The 19,344-nt window shown below is 42.0% G+C and overlaps 2 protein-coding genes across 2 annotated transcripts in view; both read right to left on the minus strand.

Moving 5' to 3' along the window:
- Positions 1–2,269, minus strand: part of LOC306979065 (autophagy-related protein 16-1-like) — a gene marked incomplete at its 3' end in the record, with an annotated part of 37,499 nt that extends 35,230 nt beyond the window's left edge. The window contains 1 exon segment of the mRNA XM_079577860.1: positions 2,102–2,269.
- Positions 2,270–7,937: 5,668 nt separating this feature from the next.
- On the minus strand, positions 7,938–18,935 carry spint2 (serine peptidase inhibitor, Kunitz type, 2; the record flags this gene model as incomplete). The annotated part of the gene is made up of 8 exons (XM_079576512.1): positions 7,938–8,022; positions 10,950–11,112; positions 13,616–13,783; positions 14,089–14,145; positions 15,616–15,777; positions 15,857–15,880; positions 18,746–18,796; positions 18,863–18,935. 8 exons carry the CDS (start codon positions 18,933–18,935, stop codon positions 7,938–7,940), a joined length of 783 nt encoding a protein of 260 aa, XP_079432638.1.
- Between the last annotated feature and the right edge of the window lie 409 nt (positions 18,936–19,344).

Consider the following 19,344-nt stretch of genomic DNA (forward strand, 5'->3'; position numbering starts at 1 on the left):
GCGCTCACACATACACAGCCTCTCCCACATGTCACATAGCTCCAAAAAAGCTCACGATAGAAGCTACCAAGCTCTTCCACGTGTTCCCTATTTAAATAAAGTTACGTGAAGTGTTTTCATGCGAAGTATATTTACACAGAAATGTAACATGTGGATTTTATAAGCAGATAAAAAGGGGTGCTATATTGTGAGGCGTAATGATACGAGGAGTAAAACGTCCGCGCAGTAACTCCTAAAGGTTATTGACGGAAGTGAGCGGGGAAGTCTTTAGGAGTTACTGCGCGGACGCTGTGCTCCTGTATCATTACGCCTCACAATATAGTTCCCCTTTTTATCTGCTTATAAAATCCACGTTACATTTCTGTGTAAATATACTTGGCATGAAAACACTTCACGTAACTTTATTTAAATAGGGAACACGTGGAAGAGCTTGGTAGCTTCTATCGTGAGCTTTTTCGGAGCTATGTGACATGTGGGAGAGGCTGCGTATGTGTGAGCGCACGGACAAAGACCAGACGGGGATATATTAACTCGGCTAAGGTTAGGTAAGAGCATATCTCAGTATGTAAAAACGGTGGCCTATTCCTTTAAAGAGACAGAGGCCTATTTCAAGACATTCACTACAGCCATTTTGAGAGAGACATTTTATACAAGGCAGTTATTCTAATTTACTGCATTTACAGACCAACAGAAGGTTTGTCATCATTGTAGTGTGATATAGACTGGTGCTATGGGACTGACAAAAGCAGAACACCCCCTCTTTAAAGCAGAACACCCCCTCTTTAAAGCAGAACACCCCCTCTTTAAAGCAGAACACCCCCTCTTTAAAGCAGAACACCCCCTCTTTAAAGCAGAACACCCCCTCTTTAACCTCTTAACTCCCGCCTGAACCGAGAGGATCTTTTTCCTCACGTCATCAGCTTTTTTTTCCATCATTCAACTCATTTTTGTCTTATTTGTCATTTTTTGTATTTTTTTGTTAAATTTTTATCCCATTTTTGTCATTTCTTGTAATTTTTATCAATTTTTCGTCATTTTTTTGTCAATTTTTGTCATTTTTCGTCATTTTTTGGTCAATTTTTGGTCAATTTTTTGTCAAATTTGTGTATTTTTTGGTACAATTTTTATCCAATTTTTGCCACAATTTGTCATTTTTTCCTCAACTTTTCCACATTTTTTCGTCACATTTTTGTCACATTTCCATCATTGTTTTCGTCTCATTTTATACAAGGCAGTTATTCTAATTTACTGCATTTACAGACCGACAGAAGGTTTGTCATCATTGTAGTGAGATATAGACTGGTGCTATGGGACTGACAAGAGCAGAACACCCCCTCTTTAAAGCAGAACACCCCCTCTTTAAAGCAGAACACGCCCTCTTTAAAGCAGAACACGCCCTCTTTAAAGCAGAACACCCCCTCTTTAAAGCAGAACACCCCCTCTTTAAGAACAAGAAAAACAGAAGCGGCCACTTCGTGCATCTGAAGCATCAGTTTTTATCTTCCCATAAGATAAAACCTACAATGTTGGACACTTTCACAAATTGAACTCATCCTGACAAAGAATCTGGAGCTAAAGTGATGAGTCTGTGATAATCCTGTCCTGTCAGCGCCTGAAGCCACAGAAACACAAACAGAAGCAAAGCCTGAGAGTCAGAGCCAGAGTCTGAGTCATTTTCCGCTTCTTGGTTCAGGCAAAAACAGCTGGACACTTTCGAAAGCACATCTGGGCGATCTACGGCAGCAGCTCGTGCACACTGACCTCTCAGTGTCTGAATGCCTTGTGTCTGATTGTTTACCTCATCTCAGTCACGTGTTCGGGGCTGAAATGTTATGTTTATGATTAGGAGGAATGCGCGCAGGCTCCGCGTTTCCCCCGATTACAAACGAACGCGACGAAACTAACTTCGTACTGAGCGATGACAGGATGAATGTGTCCGTTAACCCGTGAAACAAACCCGTAAACCCGGAGATAATGAGCGGGAAAAGGCTCTAAATTGCAGAAGTGCTCGTGATTGCCGTGACTCGACACGTTAGCCTAGCATGCTAACACGTTCCGCTGATGTTTTCGTGTTAAAATGGTGAAAGGGCGTCACGTTTACCGTCGGTCCGGACGGGTCTGGGGGTGGGTCGGTACCGGGGGGGGGTCTGCGGTGCTGGTCAGGTCCACACACGGGCGGTGCTTCGGGGTAAAACGGGGAAGTTTCGCTCTTTAACCCACATCTGCAGCTTCGGTCGAGTCGCTCCAACGCAGCGCCATTTTGGCTCTGGAGGCGGAACTTCCGGGTCTGGCGCAGGAGAGTGACGCACGGTTTAGGAACGCCTGCTTTAAAATGAAAATAATAAATAAATAAAAATAGAAATGTATAAAACACCATAAAAATTAGTAATAATAATAATAATAATAATAATAATAATAATAATAATAATAATAATAATAATAATAATAATAATAATAATAATAATAATAATAACAATAACAACAATAATAATAATAAAATAATAACAATAATATAACATAATAAAAAATAACAACAACAACAATAATAATAATAATAATGATAACAATAATAATAATAACAATAATAATAATAACAATAATAATAATAATAATAATAAAATAATAATAAAATATAATAAAAAATAATAATAATAAATAAATAATAACACCTTAAAATAATATGAAAATAATTTGCAAATCTTTAAAATATATTAAAAAAATATATATATAAAAAACAATCTACAGAGCTTCTCAGTCAAACACATTATAAATTAACTTCCCTGAATATTTGTTTATTTATAATTGTTTATATTAATTGCATTACCTGCTACTCAGCCGACTGTGCCTTGACATGTGTTGTGGATTTTCTTACTTAATAAAGCTTAAGAGAAGTTTGTCTAGTCAACATGTGAAGTTTTTTACGCACAGGAGAATGTGTGCGTAAATCTGCGGAGTTGGTTTCGTAGCTGGTTTTATACATATAATATACATCAGAAGGCGGTAAAAAAAAAGAACAAAGACATGGGAATGAAACCAGGCTGGCGGTGGAGGGAGAGAGGGATCTTTTGTCATGCTTTATCAGATGGGCCATGCGGGTTTATTGTCTTTTAGGTGCGAAACGACCATGCCCAGGATCTCTTGTGATACTGAGGGAGATGGCCCACCTTGTCTATTGTCCGTCTGGGGAACAGGAGGCAGGGGCGGACTGGCCTTATGTCCATTCTGGAAGAGCACAGAAGGGCCCCTGGCTGTAGGGCCCCCGGTCTTTACCTGACTCTCACCCCCGGGCGAAACCGAGCTTTACCCAAATCTAAAAGCTTAACCTCTTAACTCCCGCCTGAACCGAGAGGGTCTTTTTCCTCACGTCAGCACATTTTTCTTCCATCATTTTTTTGATGGGGATTCAACTCATTTTTGTCACTTTTTTATCACATTTTTGTCATTTTTTTGTCACTTTTTTATCACATTTTTGTCACATTTTTGATTTTTTTTTGCCACTTTTTCATCAATTTTTCGTCACTTTTTTGTCAAACTTTTCGTCACTTTTTTGTCACATTTCCATCATTGTTTGCGTCACAGTTTTGTTGCTATTTTCACAGCTTTTTTCCAGAAGCTTTTGGATTGGGGTAAAGCCAAACTGGAGAAAAAGTGCTCGGTTCAGGTGGGAGTTAAGGGGTTCAAAGAAAAGCATCCGAAAACAAAAATGTGCTGGAAAAGCAACGAAAAAGTGACAAAAACATGACGACAAAGCGATGAAAAAAGCGATGAAAAATCAACAATAACATGAAAAAAAAAACGAAAAACAAGAGACGAAAACACAACGAAAAAGTGACGAAAAAGTGACAAAAACGTGACAAAAATGAAGCGACAACGTGACAAAAAGTTCCCGTCACTTTTCTAGATTTGAGCTTTCAAATGAGGCGTTACAGTGTCGCTCTCCAGTCAAGAAGCTTTTAGATTTGGGCAAAGCCGAGCTGGAGAAAATGCTCTGGGTGAAGGCGGGGGGTCAGAGGTTTGGGCCCGGCTGACCAGAGTCCAGGGCTGGTCTTCAGTCCGGCCCTGACTGGAAGGAACCGGTCTGGTTACACAGCGGGGAGCCTTAGTTACCTGGCTTAACTTTAACCAAACTTGTCACAGCACATGGTAGAGCTGTTTTGAGCCTCACAGTTTGTAAATGAATAAACAAAAATCATGAAAATAAGCAAATCCATAACATTAAATGTTTTTTGGGGAAATAATAATAATAAAATCTAAAACAATAGAAACATTAAAATGAATAAAACAAACAAAATAAAATAATAAATTCCTGAATAAAAATAAAACAAGGGGTTGGAGATAGTGTTGTGATAGAGCGCCCTCTGCTGGCACGAGGGGGTTTATATTTTACAGTTATATTGTTCAGGTTAGGGTCGTTTAGGAACGAAAATAACATAATGAGCAGGGCCGGACTGGGACTGAAGACCAGCCCTGGACTCTGGTCACTTTAAATGTGAACCTCTGACCCCCCGCCTTCACCCAGAGCATTTTCTCCAGCTCGGCTTTGCCCAAATCTAAAAGCTTCTTGACTGGAGAGCAACACTGTAACGCCTCATTTGAAAGACCTACAAAACTAAATGGATCTTTTTCCTCACGTCAGATTTTTTACAGGACTTTTTTTGTTGGGCAGTCGTCTCATTTTCGTCAAATTTTCGTGACATTTTTTTCACTTTTTCGTCAAATTTTTAGATTTTTTTTTGGGTTAATTTTTTTGTCAAATTCATATCACTTTTCCGTCATTTTTTGTAAATTTTTTGTAATTTTTTTTATCATTTTCGTCCATTTTTTCTCAATTTTTCGTCAAATTTTTGTAGCTTTTTTGTCACTTTTTTGTCAATTTTTTGTCAATTTTTTGTAATTTTTTCTCACTTTTTTCACATTTCCATCATCGTTTTTGTCTCAGTTTTGTCGCTATTTTCACACCTTGTTTCCAGAAGCTTTTGGATTGGGGTAAAGCTGTAGAAAACGTGCTCGGTTCAGGTGGGAGTTAAGGGGGCTAAGCTTTTAGATTTGGGTAAAGCTCGGTTTCGCCCGGTGACCCTTCTGTGCTCTTCCAGAACGGACATGTGGCCAGTGTTATTTACCTTCTTAAAGCTTGATCCAGCAGAGGGTGCTGTATCACGGGGGATGTGCAGCTCCCTCCTCTCAGCAGGTGAGGGTTTTACATTTCACTAAAGCCGGTGTAAAACAGGCACACACACAAGGCGACTCAGTGTGACTCACAACAACACACAAAACACAACCAACAAATCAAACAACACACTCAGAGAAACACAAAGACACAAAGAACAAACCCCGGCCCGTCAGCCTCAGTTTAAATCATGTTAAAATCGTGATCTACATTCCTTAAGACCTGCTCTGACAGACCAGCTGTGCAGAAGTGAAACATCACTGTACTTCATGTTGTTGGTTTGTTTAACCTCTTAACTCCCGCCTGAACCGAGAGGATCTGTTTCTTCACGTCATCAGGTTTTTCTTCCATAATTTTTTTGTTGGGCATTCAGCTCATTTTTTCATTTTTTTTTTTTCATTTTTTCCCACATTTTTGTTATTTTTTTGTCACATTTTAATCACACTTGTGTCACATTTTTGCCACTTTTTCATCCATTTCTCGTCACTTTTTTTTGTCACATTTTGTCCATTTCGTTGGATTTTTTTGTCAATTTTTTTGTCAAATTTTTGTCATTTTTTTAGTCATTTTTTTCAAATTTTAATCACATTTTTTGGTCTTTTTTATGGTCATTTTTTTTATTTTTTTGGGTCAAATATTTATCACATTTTTGTAGTTTTTTGTAACATTTTGTCACATTTTTGTATTTTTTTTCGTGAATTTTTTATCAATTTTTTGTAATTTTTTTTTGGTCAAATATTAATCACATTTTTGTATTTTTTTCGTGAATTTTTGTAATTTTTTAATCATATTTTTGCCACTTTTTCATCCATTTCATTAAAAACATTTTCAAATTTTTGCCATTTTTTTGTTATTTTTGTCAAATTTTTGTCATTTTTTTTCAATTTTTTGTCATTTTTTTGTCCAATTTTAATCACATTTGTGTCACATTTTTGCCACTTTTTTGGTCTTTTTTATGGTCAATTTTTTGTATTTTTTTGACAAATATTTATCACATTTTTGTATTTTTTTCCTGAATTTTTTCATCAAAGTTTTGTAATTTTCTAATCACATATTTGTCAATTTTGTTGTCTTTTTTTGTCAAATTTTTGTCATTTTTTTGTCACATTTTTGCCACTTTATCATCAATTTTTCGTCACTTTTTTGTCACATTTCCATCATTGTTTTCGTCTCAGTTTTGTTGCTATTTTCACAGCTTTTTTCCCAGAAGCTTTTGGATTGGGGTAAAGCCAAACTGGAGGAAATGTGCTCGGTTCAGGCGGGAGTTAAGGGGTTAAATGTAAAATAACTGCCTGGTCCTGTTTTTAGTCAGGGCGGGGCTCCTGTACCTTCGACCTGAGGGGAGCAGCTCAAACTCTCTAAACACAGGATGTTTTGAGTCTGATAATATTATGTCTGCTTTATTCAGAGCTCGAGCAAAATAAATGTCCTGCAGACCCTTCAGAGGAACACCCAGGATTTTGCGGCAACTGTACATATTTTCAACAAAAATGTGACAAAAATTCTACAAAAAAGTGACAAAAATTCAACAAAAAAGTGACAAAAATTCAACAAAAAAGTGACAAAAATTCAACAAAAATGTGACAAAAATTCAACAAAAAAGTGACAAAAATTCAACAAAAAAGTGACAAAAATTCAACAAAAAAGTGACAAAAATTCAACAAAAAAGTGACAAAAATTCAACAAAAAAGTGACAAAAATTCAACAAAAAAGTGACAAAAATTCAACAAAAAAAGTGACAAAAATTCAACAAAAAAGTGACAAAAATTCAACAAAAAAGTGACAAAAATGTGACAAAAATTCAACAAAAATTCAACAAAAAAGTGACAAAAATTCAACAAAAAAGTGACAAAAATTCAACAAAAAAGTGACAAAAATTCAACAAAAAAAGTGACAAAAATTCAACAAAAAAGTGACAAAAATTCAACATAAAAGTGACAAAAATTCAACAAAAAAGTGACAAAAAATCAATAAAAAAGTGACAAAAATTCAACAAAAATGTGACAAAAATTCAACAAAAAAGTGACAAAAATTCAACAAAAAAGTGACAAAAATTCAACAAAAAATTTGACAAAAAATCAACAAAAAAGTGACAAAAAATCAACAAAAAAGTCACAAAAATTCAACAAAAAAGTGACAAAAATTCAACAAAAAAGTGACAAAAAAAATCACAAAAATTTGACAAAACCTCAACAATAAAAATGACTAAAACGAGGAAAAAGATCAGTTTTGTGGGTCTTAGCTTTCAACTGAGGCGTTACACAGGCCTATAGCCAGAGAGCACAGCCTGCATGCGGTTTAGGCGGGTGTTAAGAGGTTAAAGTGTCTAATAAAATAAAAACACAAGGCAAAGTGTCCCATTTTATTCCCTTTTTATTGAAAACATTAATTTCTCATCATCCTTCTGGAAAACGTCAGGCTCGTCTTAAACCACAGATAATCACACAAACATCTGCAGTTCCAGAGACAGATGTGGAGCCTCCTTCATATGATTCAAAAACAAAACAGCATAAAGACATAAAAACACTTTAAATTCCAAATCAAAGAGCTTCATAAACGGCTTCATTTCAGGAAACTAAAAACTAAACACACACACTCGATGATCAGTAAAAACCTGTGGAATAAATACAGCAAAAAATCACAGAGACTTCATTCATTTAGTCAGGTGTTTATGGCTGATTAAGGCGGGGCGGGCAGGTGTTTTAAGGCGGGGCAGGTGTTTAAGGGCGGAGTGGACAGGTGTTTTAGGGCAGGTGGGGAGGGGGGGCGGTCAGGCCTTGTCGGGGCTCTCGGGCAGGGGCAGAGAGTCCACAGACGAGCGCTCCGAGTCCTGCAGCAGCTCCTCCTTGTCGCTCCTGGAGAAAAGGCAGAAACGTTTTGTAACAGTCGACAGTTTTCAGCAGCAGACAGTAAATAACAAACAGCTACAGCGCCCCCCAGAGGACAGCACAGGCACGACTATTTACTCCTTTTTGCCCAATTTTAATTTATTTAGTTTAAAATCTTCCCCATGTTCATTTTTGTTTTCCCATTTTCTCAGGTTTTCCCGCCTGGTGGACAGTGTGTGTGTGTGTGTGTGTGTTCTTGTAATTACGACATTGTGAGGACCAGTTTTTAACCAACAGAGAATTTTGGATGGTCCTCACTTATTTGAGTATTAGTTAGCAATAGTTAGTTAGTAGTAGTTAGTACTAGTCAGTGCTAGTTAGCATTAGTTAGCACTAGTTAGCATTAGTTAGCATTAGTTAGCACTAGTTAGCACTAGTTAGCTCTAGTTAGCTCTAGTTAGTGCTAGTTAGTGCTAGTTAACATTAGTAATAGTTAGCATGAGTTAGCATGAGTTAGCATGAGTTAGCATGAGTTAGCAAGAGTTAGCAAGAGTTAGCAAGAGTTAGCAAGAGTTAGCAAGAGTTAGCAAGAGTTAGCAAGAGTTAGCAAGAGTTAGCAATGGTTAGCATTGGTTAGCATTGGTTAGCATTAGTTAGCATTAGTTAGCACTAGTTAGCACTAGTTAGCACTAGTTAGCACTAGTTAGCACTAGTTAGCACTAGTTAGCACTAGTTAGCACTAGTTGGCGCTAGTTGGCGCTAGTTGGCGCTAGTTAGCATTAGTAATAGTTAGCATTAGTTAGCATTAGTTAGCATGAGTTAGCAAGAGTTAGCAAGAGTTAGCAAGAGTTAGCAAGAGTTAGCAAGAGTTAGCAATGGTTAGTATTGGTTAGTATTGGTTAGTATTAGTTAGTATTAGTATTAGTCCTAGTTAGTGCTAGTTAGCATTAGTAATAGTTAGCAATAGTTAGCAATAGTTAGCAATAGTTAGCAATAGTTAGCAATAGTTAGTAATAGTTAGCAATAGTTAGCAATAGTTAGCAATAGTTAGTAATAGTTAGTAATAGTTAGTAATAGTTAGTAATCGGTTAGTATTGGCTAGTAGTAGTTAGTAGTAGTTAGTAATATTAGTTGGTAGTACTCCGTTTTTCCCGCCTGGTGGACAGGGCGTGTCTGGGGGCGTGTGTGTGTGTGTGTGTTCTTGTAATTACGAAATTGTGAGGACCAGTTTTTAACAACAGAGTGAGGACATGTTGGTAAAGTGAGGACATGTTGGTAAAGTGGGGACATGTTGGTAAAGTGGGGACATGTTGGTAAAGTGAGGACATGTTGGTAAAGTGAGGACACGTTGGTAAAGTGAGGACATGTTGGTAAAGTGAGGACATGTTGGTAAAGTGGGGACATGTTGGTAAAGTGAGGACATGTTGGTAAAGTGAGGACACGTTGGTAAAGTGAGGACATGTTGGTAAAGTGAGGACATGTTGGTAAAGTGAGGACATGTTGTTAAAGTGAGGACATGTTTGTAAAGTGAGGACGTGTTGGTAAAGTGGGGACATGTTGGTAAAGTGAGGACGTGTTGGTAAAGTGAGGACATGTTGGTAAAGTGAGGACATGTTGGTAAAGTGAGGACATGTTGTTAAAGTGAGGACATGTTTGTAAAGTGAGGACGTGTTGGTAAAGTGGGGACATGTTGGTAAAGTGAGGACATTTTGGTAAAGTGAGGACATTTTGGTAAAGTGAGGACATGTTGGTAAAGTGAGGACATGTTGGTAAAGTGAGGACATGTTGGTAAAGTGAGGACATGTTGGTAAAGTGAGGACACGTTGGTAAAGTGGGGACATGTTGGTAAAGTGGGGACATGTTGGTAAAGTGAGGACATGTTGGTAAAGTGAGGACATGTTGGTAAAGTGAGGACATGTTGGTAAAGTGAGGACACGTTGGTAAAGTGGGGACATGTTGGTAAAGTGGGGACATGTTGGTAAAGTGAGGACATGTTGGTAAAGTGAGGACATGTTGGTAAAGTGAGGACATGTTGGTAAAGTGAGGACATGTTGGTAAAGTGAGGACGTGATGGTAAAGTGAGGACATGTTGGTAAAGTGAGGACGTGTTGGTAAAGTGAGGACATGTTGGTAAAGTGAGGACATGTTGGTAAAGTGAGGTCATGTTGGTAAAGTGAGGACATGTTGGTAAAGTGAGGACATGTTGGTAAAGTGAGGACATGTTGGTAAAGTGAGGACATGTTGGTAAAGTGAGGACGTGTTGGTAAAGTGAGGACATGTTGGTAAAGTGAGGTCATGTTGGTAAAGTGAGGTCATGTTGGTAAAGTGAGGACATGTTGGTAAAGTGAGGACATGTTGGTAAAGTGAGGACATGTTGGTAAAGTGAGGACATGTTGGTAAAGTGGGGGCATGTTGGTAAAGTGAGGACATGTTGGTAAAGTGAGGACATGTTGGTAAAGTGAGGACATGTTGGTAAAGTGAGGACATGTTGGTAAAGTGAGGACATGTTGGTAAAGTGAGGACATGTTGGTAAAGTGAGGACATGTTGGTAAAGTGAGGACATGTTGGTAAAGTGAGGACATTTTGGTAAAGTGAGGTCATGTTGGTAAAGTGAGGACATGTTGGTAAAGTGAGGACATGTTGGTAAAGTGAGGACATGTTGGTAAAGTGAGGACATGTTGGTAAAGTGAGGTCATGTTGGTAAAGTGAGGACATGTTGGTAAAGTGAGGACATGTTGGTAAAGTGAGGACATGTTGGTAAAGTGGGGGCATGTTGGTAAAGTGAGGACATGTTGGTAAAGTGAGGACATGTTGGTAAAGTGAGGACATGTTGGGTGGTCTTCACTTTTTTGAGGGTCACGATGTGGTTTCAGGGTCTGAGTAACACATGATGTCTATGAGCGTCCTCACTAAGATGGAGGTACAAGAACGTGTGTGTGTGTGTGGGCGTGTACCTGATGGACAGGGTGCGTCTGGGGGCGTGGCCGCGGCGGCGTCTCATGGTGATGAAGATGAGCGCCGTCACTAAGAGGAAGGACACGCCGCCGAGCGTCAGGAACAGGAAGAAGGCGGTCATCCAGCGGTTACGAGCTAAGCCCCGCCCCTCAGAGGACGCGCCTGCAGAGACGGAGAAGTTAAAGGGACTTCACTTTCACGTCTGAAAGGCTTCACTTAGTAGGAGTTAGTAGTATTAGTTAGTAGTACTAGTTAGTCAGTATTAGTAGTAGTTAGTAGCATTAGTTAGTAGTAGTTTGCTAGTCTCGCCAACCAGACTCCGCCTCTTTACAGAAGAGGGTCTGGCAACACTCCATTGCGCTTTCAAAGGAAGTGACGCAGCGATATAGATACAGACGGCGTCTCTGGAATCGCCCATATATGGTCATTTTTGAAAACAGTTAAGGGGAAAACAGTTTTGAAAAAATGTAAATTTTCTCTAATTATTCAAAAACTACTGTAACAAACACTGAATTATGAAAATAGTTTCTACTAAATAAAGATACAAAGACATGGGGAGGAGCAAAGTGGTTCAACAGCCCATAAATACATGAATAATGGAGGATGCTAACTTGATGCTACATGTTAGCATCGGGCTAATGCTAATGGTTAGCTAGCGCTAGCTACAACTGCCGTTTCTTCACTTCTACTGAACAATCTGCTGTGAGAAAATATCCAAATGGGCCTGATTTACACTGGACTTTATTTATGTGATAAATAAGTTGAAATTCCACCAGAAAATGGCTAAAAAGAGGGAAAAATTATGTTTCTCTAAAGATTCTATTTTCCCCCTCGTTGAAGCCACGCCCCCTTCTGTGACGAGATGCCGTCTGTATCTATGGAGCCGACCGACCAATCAGAGCAGCTCCTGAACGAGCGCCACGTTGTTGCGCCTTTGTTTTGTAGTTTTTCAACACAAACTTCCCGTAATGCTCCGGTTTGCTTGTGTTCTTAAAGGTCCTATATCCTGCAAAATCGACTTTTTGGAGCTTTTAGCCATGTTGTTCTGCTATTTCCTGATCAAAAACACCCCCAGAGTGGTTTGTGGCTTCATTCACGCAGCTCTCAGTAATCCTCCTGAATCCTGCTCTCTGAGGCTCCGCCCTCCTGCTCTCTGAGGCTCCGCCCTCCTGCTCTCTGAGGCTCCGCCCTCTCCTGGTGAACGACTGAGTGTTCAGTTGTGTCGTAACAACGGAACGGAAGTGCTCGACGTCTGTAATGTCATGTCTTAATTCTTTGCTTACGGACGGATTTTAATTTGTAAAACAGCCTTTTCATTATTTCTGTCGTAAGAGAGAAACAAAGAGTAAAAAATGAAAAAAATAAAATAAAAAATAAAAAAAAGGATGTGCCCGAGGTGCTTCCAGGTCAGCTGAGGCCAAAACAAACACATCGCGTCTGAACAGATCAGTCATGTTTGCGCTGCAGCTGAAGATGGAGCTCGTTACCTACTCTGGACACACCTGTTCTTTATTCTTAACTAACGATAATGTCACGGACGGAGAAAAAGAAGCGCGTTTGGCTACGAGGACGAGGAGTTTATATTCAACCCTTTTCAGGAAGAGGCCACTCAGCTGTTTTTTTCTCCGGGATTCAGCGACTTTCACCAAAATATTGTTTTTCTGTGACTGTCACTGATGGATGTTTGTGAACCTTCGCCAGAATCAAAGTGGATTAACTTTTATAACCAACGCGAGTCCCACAATGTAAACAGCGATGGACCAGAGGGTGAGTCAATCCAAACGTGTGTTAGCTTGTGTGTTAGCATATTAGCTTGTGTGTTAGCATATTAGCTTGTGTGTTAGCCATTGATGAAGCTGTGTTGCAGATGTCAACTCCGTATAACTGCATCGTGAAGTGACTTCACTTATTGCTGTTTATTTATATTACGGTAAAGTTGTATGTGCGGAGAGAGGGGGCGGAGTTAACTGAATCGAAGCGTTGTGTCTTCCGGGTTTGAAAAATACCTCCAGAAAACACTTATATTTATCACAAAAATGAGTGCTCAATAGTGGTAGAGGTACAATATATCTCATAAATGCCTATACTTAACTTTGGAATGGCTAAAATAGCATGATATAGCCCCTTTAAGTGTTTCTGACATAAACGACAGAAGTCATTTCCTGAACTCCGTGTGGCAGGAGCGCCATTGTTAACGTCCCAATGATACAACGTTCTTGTGGCTGTTTCTGTCGTCACATCCGCTCTGTTCTCATTGGCTGCTGCGCTTCGGTTGTCCCACATTAGTCCCGCCTCCAGCAGTAGCTTTTCTACGACAGGGTCGCCAGACTAGTCTCCTGGTTATTAATGAATAAACATCGGAGATTAGTCTGGATGCCCGGCTAATAGTTCGTAGTAGTTAGTAGCATTAGTTAGCAGTAGTTAGCAGTAGTTAGCAGTAGTTAGTAGCATTAGTTAGCATTAGTTAGCATTAGTTAGTAGCATTAGTTAGCATTAGTTAGCAGTAGTTAGCAGTCCTGACCTCGGTGGAGGCACTGCTCCTCACACTCCGCCTCGCTGTCGTAGCGGTTAGCGTTGCCGCAGTAGCAGCAGTAGTTAGTAGCATTAGTTAGTAGCATTAGTTAGCATTAGTTAGCATTAGTTAGCATTAGTTAGCAGTCCTGACCTCGGTGGAGGCACTGCTCCTCACACTCCGCCTCGCTGTCGTAGCGGTTGGCGTTTCCTCGACAGCCTCCGTACAGGAAGCTCCGGCAGCTCTGGGTCTCGGGGTCGAAGTAGAAACTGGGGAAGGCGGCTCTGCAGGGGCCGGTCTCCGGGGGGGCGGAGCAATGAGCTGCACACAAACACACAACTGTCACTTTAACACAAACACACAACTGTCACTTTAACACAAACACACAACTGTCACTTTAAAAACACACAACTGTCACTTTAAAAACACACAACTGTCACTTTAACACAAACACACAACTGTCACTTTAAAAACACACAACTGTCACTTTAACACAAACACACAACTGTCACTTTAATCTATTAAGTTGAATCAGTTTCTCCTAAAGTTGTAAACAGCTGCTTTAAACACAGGAGGCCCCGGTGTTTAAAGCAGCTGTGGCAGTAACAGAGAAACATCTGGAGCACCTCTGTGGTCGTCGTCGTGCTGGAGCTGCTTCTTCTTCGACGGCAGAAGCTTCACTCCTGAAACAGAAGAACATCCGGACCATCACCATAGCAACACTACAGCTGTACAGACATGTGACGGGGGGCGGGGCCTGTGCTCTGACAGTGGGCGGGGCCTGTGCTCTGACAGTGGGCGGGGCCTGTGCTCTGACAGGGGGCGGGGCCTGTGCTCTGACAGTGGGCGGGGCCTGTGCTCTGACAGTGGGCGGGGCCTGTGCTCTGACAGTGGGCGGGGCCTGTGCTCTGACAGTGGGCGGGGCCTGTGCTCTGACAGAGGTCGGGGTCTGCACACACAGTGGGCGGGGCCTGTGCTCTGACAGAGGGCGGGGCCTGTGCTCTGACAGTGGGCGGGGTCTGCACACACAGTGGGCGGGGCCTGTGCTCTGACAGAGGGCGGGGCCTGTGCTCTGACGGTGGGCGGGGTCTGCACACACAGTGGGCGGGGCCTGTGCTCTGACAGAGGGCGGGGCCTGTGCTCTGACAGTGGGCGGGGTCTGCACACACAGTGGGCGGGGCCTGTGCTCTGACAGAGGGCGGGGTCTGCACACACAGTGGGCGGGGCCTGTGCTCTGACAGGGGGCGGGGCCTGTGCTGTGACAGGGGGCGGGGTCTGCACACACAGTGGGCGGGGCCTGTGCTCTGACAGTGGGCGGGGCCTGTGCTGTGACAGGGGGCAGGGTCTGTGCTCTGACAGTGGGCGGGGCCTGTGCTCTGACAGTGGGCGGGGCCTGTGCTCTGACAGGGGGTGGGGCCTGTGCTCTGACAGGGGGCGGGGCCTGTGCTCTGACGGTGGGCGGGGTCTGTGCTCTGACAGGGCGCGGGGCCTGTGCTCTGACAGGGGGTGGGGCCTGTGCTCTGACAGTGGGCGGGGCCTGTGCTCTGACAGAGGGCGGGGCCTGTGCTCTGACAGAGGGCGGGGTCTGTGCTCTGACAGAGGGCGGGGCCTGTGCTGTGACAGGGGGCGGGGCCTGCACACACAGTGGGCGGGGCCTGTGCTCTGACAGGGGGCGGGGTCTGCACACACAGTGGGCGGGGCCTGTGCTCTGACAGAGGGCGGGGCCTGTGCTCTGACAGTGGGCGGGGCCTGTGCTCTGACGGTGGGCGGGGCCTCTGACAGAGGGCGGGGCCTGTGCTCTGACAGTGGGCGGGGCCTGTGCTCTGACAGTGGGCGGGGTCTGCACACACAGTGGGCGGGGTCTGTGCTGTGACAGAGGGCGGGGCCTGTGCTCTGACGGTGGGCAGGGTCTGCACACACTGTGGGCGGGGCCTGTGCTCTGACAGAGGGCGGGGCCTGTGCTCTGACAGTGGGCGGGGTCTGCACACACAGTGGGCGGGGTCTGTGCTCTGACAGTGGGCGGGGCCTGTGCTCTGACAGTGGGCGGGGTCTGCACACACAGTGGGCGGGGTCTGTGCTGTGACAGGGGGCGGGGTCTGCACACACAGGGGGTGGGGCCTGTGCTCTGACAGTGGGCGGGGTCTGTGACTCACCTGCGCAGGCGGACCGGCACTGCTCCTCGCTCTCGTGGTTGTTCTTGTTCCCTTTGCAGCCGCCGTAGATGAACTTCTGACAGCGCCCCCTGGTGTCGTTATAGAACCAGCGCGGGAAGGCTGCGCGGCACGGGCCCACCACCGGGGGCGCCACACACAGCTCTGAAACAACACAGGGTTTTAGGATCTGACAGGTGAACCGGGCGGGGCGGGGGCGGGGCAGAGGCGGGGGCGGGGTTACCTTTGAAGTCGGCGGAGCTCATTTCTGTGGAGGAGGAAAAACAAAACAAAGTCAGAAAGTTCCTCTGTGAGTCTTGGTGAAAGTATTGATGTTTCCCGCAGTGGTGGAAGTGGAGATTTGTATCTGTTTTCCTCCCTTTACATCTTAGTTTTCATGTCAGATATAAAAATGATGATGTTTATTTGATGATGTTTTGTCTGCGAGGTGGGGGCGACCCGGAAGTAGCTGCTGCGCCGTCATTTTTTTTCATTTTTTTGTCACATTTTTGTCTTTTTTTTGTCACAATTTTGTCTTTTTTTTGTCATTTTTTTAGTCACTTTTTTGTCATTTTTTTTTCTTTTTTTTTACATTTTTGTCACATTTTTCTTCTTTTTTTGTCACATTTTTTTCATTTTTCTTCATTTTTTTTGGTCACATTTTTGTCATTTTTTTTGTCATTTTTTTTCTTTTTTTGTCACATTTTTGTCATTTTTTTTTCCATTTTTTTGTCACATTTTTGTCATTTTTTGGGTCTTTTTTTTCATTTTTGTGTCACATTTTTGTCACATTTTTTTCATATTTTTTTTTTTTTACATTTTTTCACATTTTTGTCACATTTTTGTCACATTTTTGTCATTTTTTGTCATTTTTTAATTATTTTTGTCATTTTTTTTGTCATTTTTTTTTCTTTTTTTGTCACATTTTTGTCACATTTTTGTCATTTTTTTGTCGGCGTAGAAAGGCCGTCTTTCCCGCGGGTTTTCATTCATAAATATTGACAGATTTGACATCCACGTGTCCTGCTAAGGGGCCCCGTGATGACGCTTTCACCCAAATATGGTGTTTTTCCTCCTACGAGACGCTGGAGCGGAAAAGTGGAAGAACGGGCCGAGCATGCGCACTCGCTACAAAACTTCAGGGCTGGTTTTCTCTGAATGAGAGAAGCCGCACTCGGGCAGAGCCTGAGCCCTTATAGAAGCTCCCACAGACTCCACACTTTACAGGCTGAGACACAACAACATTCTGAAGGTTTTTTGTCATTTTTTTGTCACATTTTTTGTCATATTTTGTCACATTTTTGTCATTTTTTTTGTCACATTTTCTTCATTTTTTCGTCAAATTTTTGTCATTTTTTTGTCATTTTTTTGTCCTTTTTTTGTCACATTTTTGTCATTTTTTGGGTCATTTTTTGTCGTTTTTTTGTCGTTTTTTTTGTCATTTTTCGTCATTTTTTCGTCATTTTTTGGTCATATTTTTGTCATTTTTTGGGTCATTTTTTGTCAATTTTTTGTCGTTTTTTTGTCATTTTTTTGTCATTTTTTACAGGCTGAGACACAACAAGATTCTGAAGGTTTTTTCAGAGGGATTTTTTAATATCTAATTCCTAGCCTGATTTATTCAGCTTTGAAACCAAAAAAACAGGCGGAATTTTTACAGATTTTTTCACTGTTGAAAAACTAAACAAAATATCCAAAATCCCCTCTGACAAAATCTTAGTCACTAATATGTCAATAAAATAAAACCATAACATTTAATCTGGCTCAGTTCATTATTTTGATTTCCCAAAATATCTGGCTTTTAATGTGGCCGTGTTTGTTTGTTTGTTTGTTTGTTTGTTCTGTTTTTGAGCTCTTTTTTTCCACTGTGGTTTTTCCACGTGAGCCGGGCTTGGTGTGGACTCGGCCTTTGTGTCAGAGTTCATCCACCTCCGAGTCTCAGGTCAGACCGGTTCCACCAGACCTTCCACCGGGGAGACTCTGTCGCCGCGGCAACGAGCCCCTCCCCCTTTACGCAACCGGGTCAGAACTTCCCTTTACCTCTAACCCCGTCTCCCGCTTGGCTTTACCCAAATCTAAAAGTTGCGGACAACGATGAAAAAACAACAAACACAACGGACAAAAACGTGAGTAAAAAGTGATTAAAAAGTGAAAAGTCAAAGTAAATTTTTTTATCACATTTCTGTCATTTTTTTGTCAATTTTACATCAAATTTTTGCCATTTTTTTGCAACATTTTTGTAATATTTTTGTAATTTTTGCCACTTTTTCATCAATTTTTCGTCTCTTTTTTGTCACATTTCCATCCTTGTTTTCGTCTCAGTTTTGTTGCTATTTTCACTGCTTTTATCCAGAAGCTTTTAGATTGGGGTAAAGCTGAAGTAATCCCTGAGGTAATCATTTTTTGTCAGATTTTTTTTAATTTTTTTGTCAATTTTTTATCAAATTTTTGTCATTTTTTTGGGTCAAATTTCTAACACATTTTTGCCATTTTTTGCAACATTTTTTGTTATTTTTAGTCATTTTTTAGTCATTTTTTTTGTCGTTTTTTGTGGTTTTTTTTGTTATTTTTTTGTCATTTTTAGTCATTTTTTTGGTCATTTTTTGTCACATTTTTTTGTCGTTTTGTTGGTCATTTTTTGTCGTTTTTTTGTCATTTTTTATCGTTTTTTTGTCATTTTTTTGTCGTTTTTTGCCACTTTTTCATCAATTTTTCGTCTCTTTTTTGTCACATTTCCATCCTTGTTTTCGTCTCAGTTTTGTTGCTTTTTCACTGCTTTTATCCAGAAGCTTTTAGATTTGGGTATAACTGAAGTAATCCCTGAGGTAATCATTTTTTGTCAAATTTTTGTAATTTTTTTGGTCAAATTTTTAACACATTTTTGTCATTTTTTTTGCGACATTTTGTTCATTTTTTTGTCACATTTTTGTAATTTTTTCGTCTCTTTTTTGTCACATTTCCATCATTGTTTTCGTCTCAGTTTTGTTGCTTTTTCACTGCTTTTATCCAGAAGCTTTTGGATTGGGGTAAAACTGAAGCGTGAGGCGGGGGTTAAAGGGCAGAACCCACGGCCACCAGGGGGAGCCGTGTCCTCAGTCACCAGCCCTGACAGACAGTGGTTGTGGGTCGTTACCTTTGACCTCGAGCACCTCCTCCTCTTCCTCCTCCTCCTCCTCGTCCTCACCTTCACAAAAACACCATAAACATCATGACCTTTAACCCCGAGGCAGGAAGGGCATCTGGGACGTACCTGGAGGCGGCGCCGCCATTCGCACCGTCTTCCTCTCGCTCGGCGCCTCCGCCTCGTCTGCGCCTGAAAACATGAAACACGTCCTCACATTTGTGTTCCATCGACAGGAACCAGCAGGGGGCGCTCTGTCGGCCTCCCCGACTCCCTCAACCCCTTAACTCCCTCCTGAACCAGCAGGGGGCGCTCTGTCGGCTTCCCCGACTCCCTCAACCCCTTAACTCCCACCTGAACCAGCAGGGGGCGCTCTGTCGGCCTCCCCGACTCCCTCAACCCCTTAACTCCCACCTGAACCAGCAGGGGGCGCTCTGTCAGCTTCCCCGACTCCCTCAACCCCTTAACTCCCACCTGAACCAGCAGGGGGCGCTCTGTCGGCTTCCCCGACTCCCTCAACCCCTTAACTCCCACCTGAACCAGCAGGGGGCGCTCTGTCGGCTTCCCCGACTCCCTCAACCCCTTAACTCCCTCCTGAACCAGCAGGGGGC

The sequence above is a fragment of the Gobius niger genome, assembly GCF_951799975.1.
Source record: "Gobius niger genome assembly, chromosome: 1".
Classification (NCBI taxonomy): domain Eukaryota; kingdom Metazoa; phylum Chordata; class Actinopteri; order Gobiiformes; family Gobiidae; genus Gobius; species Gobius niger.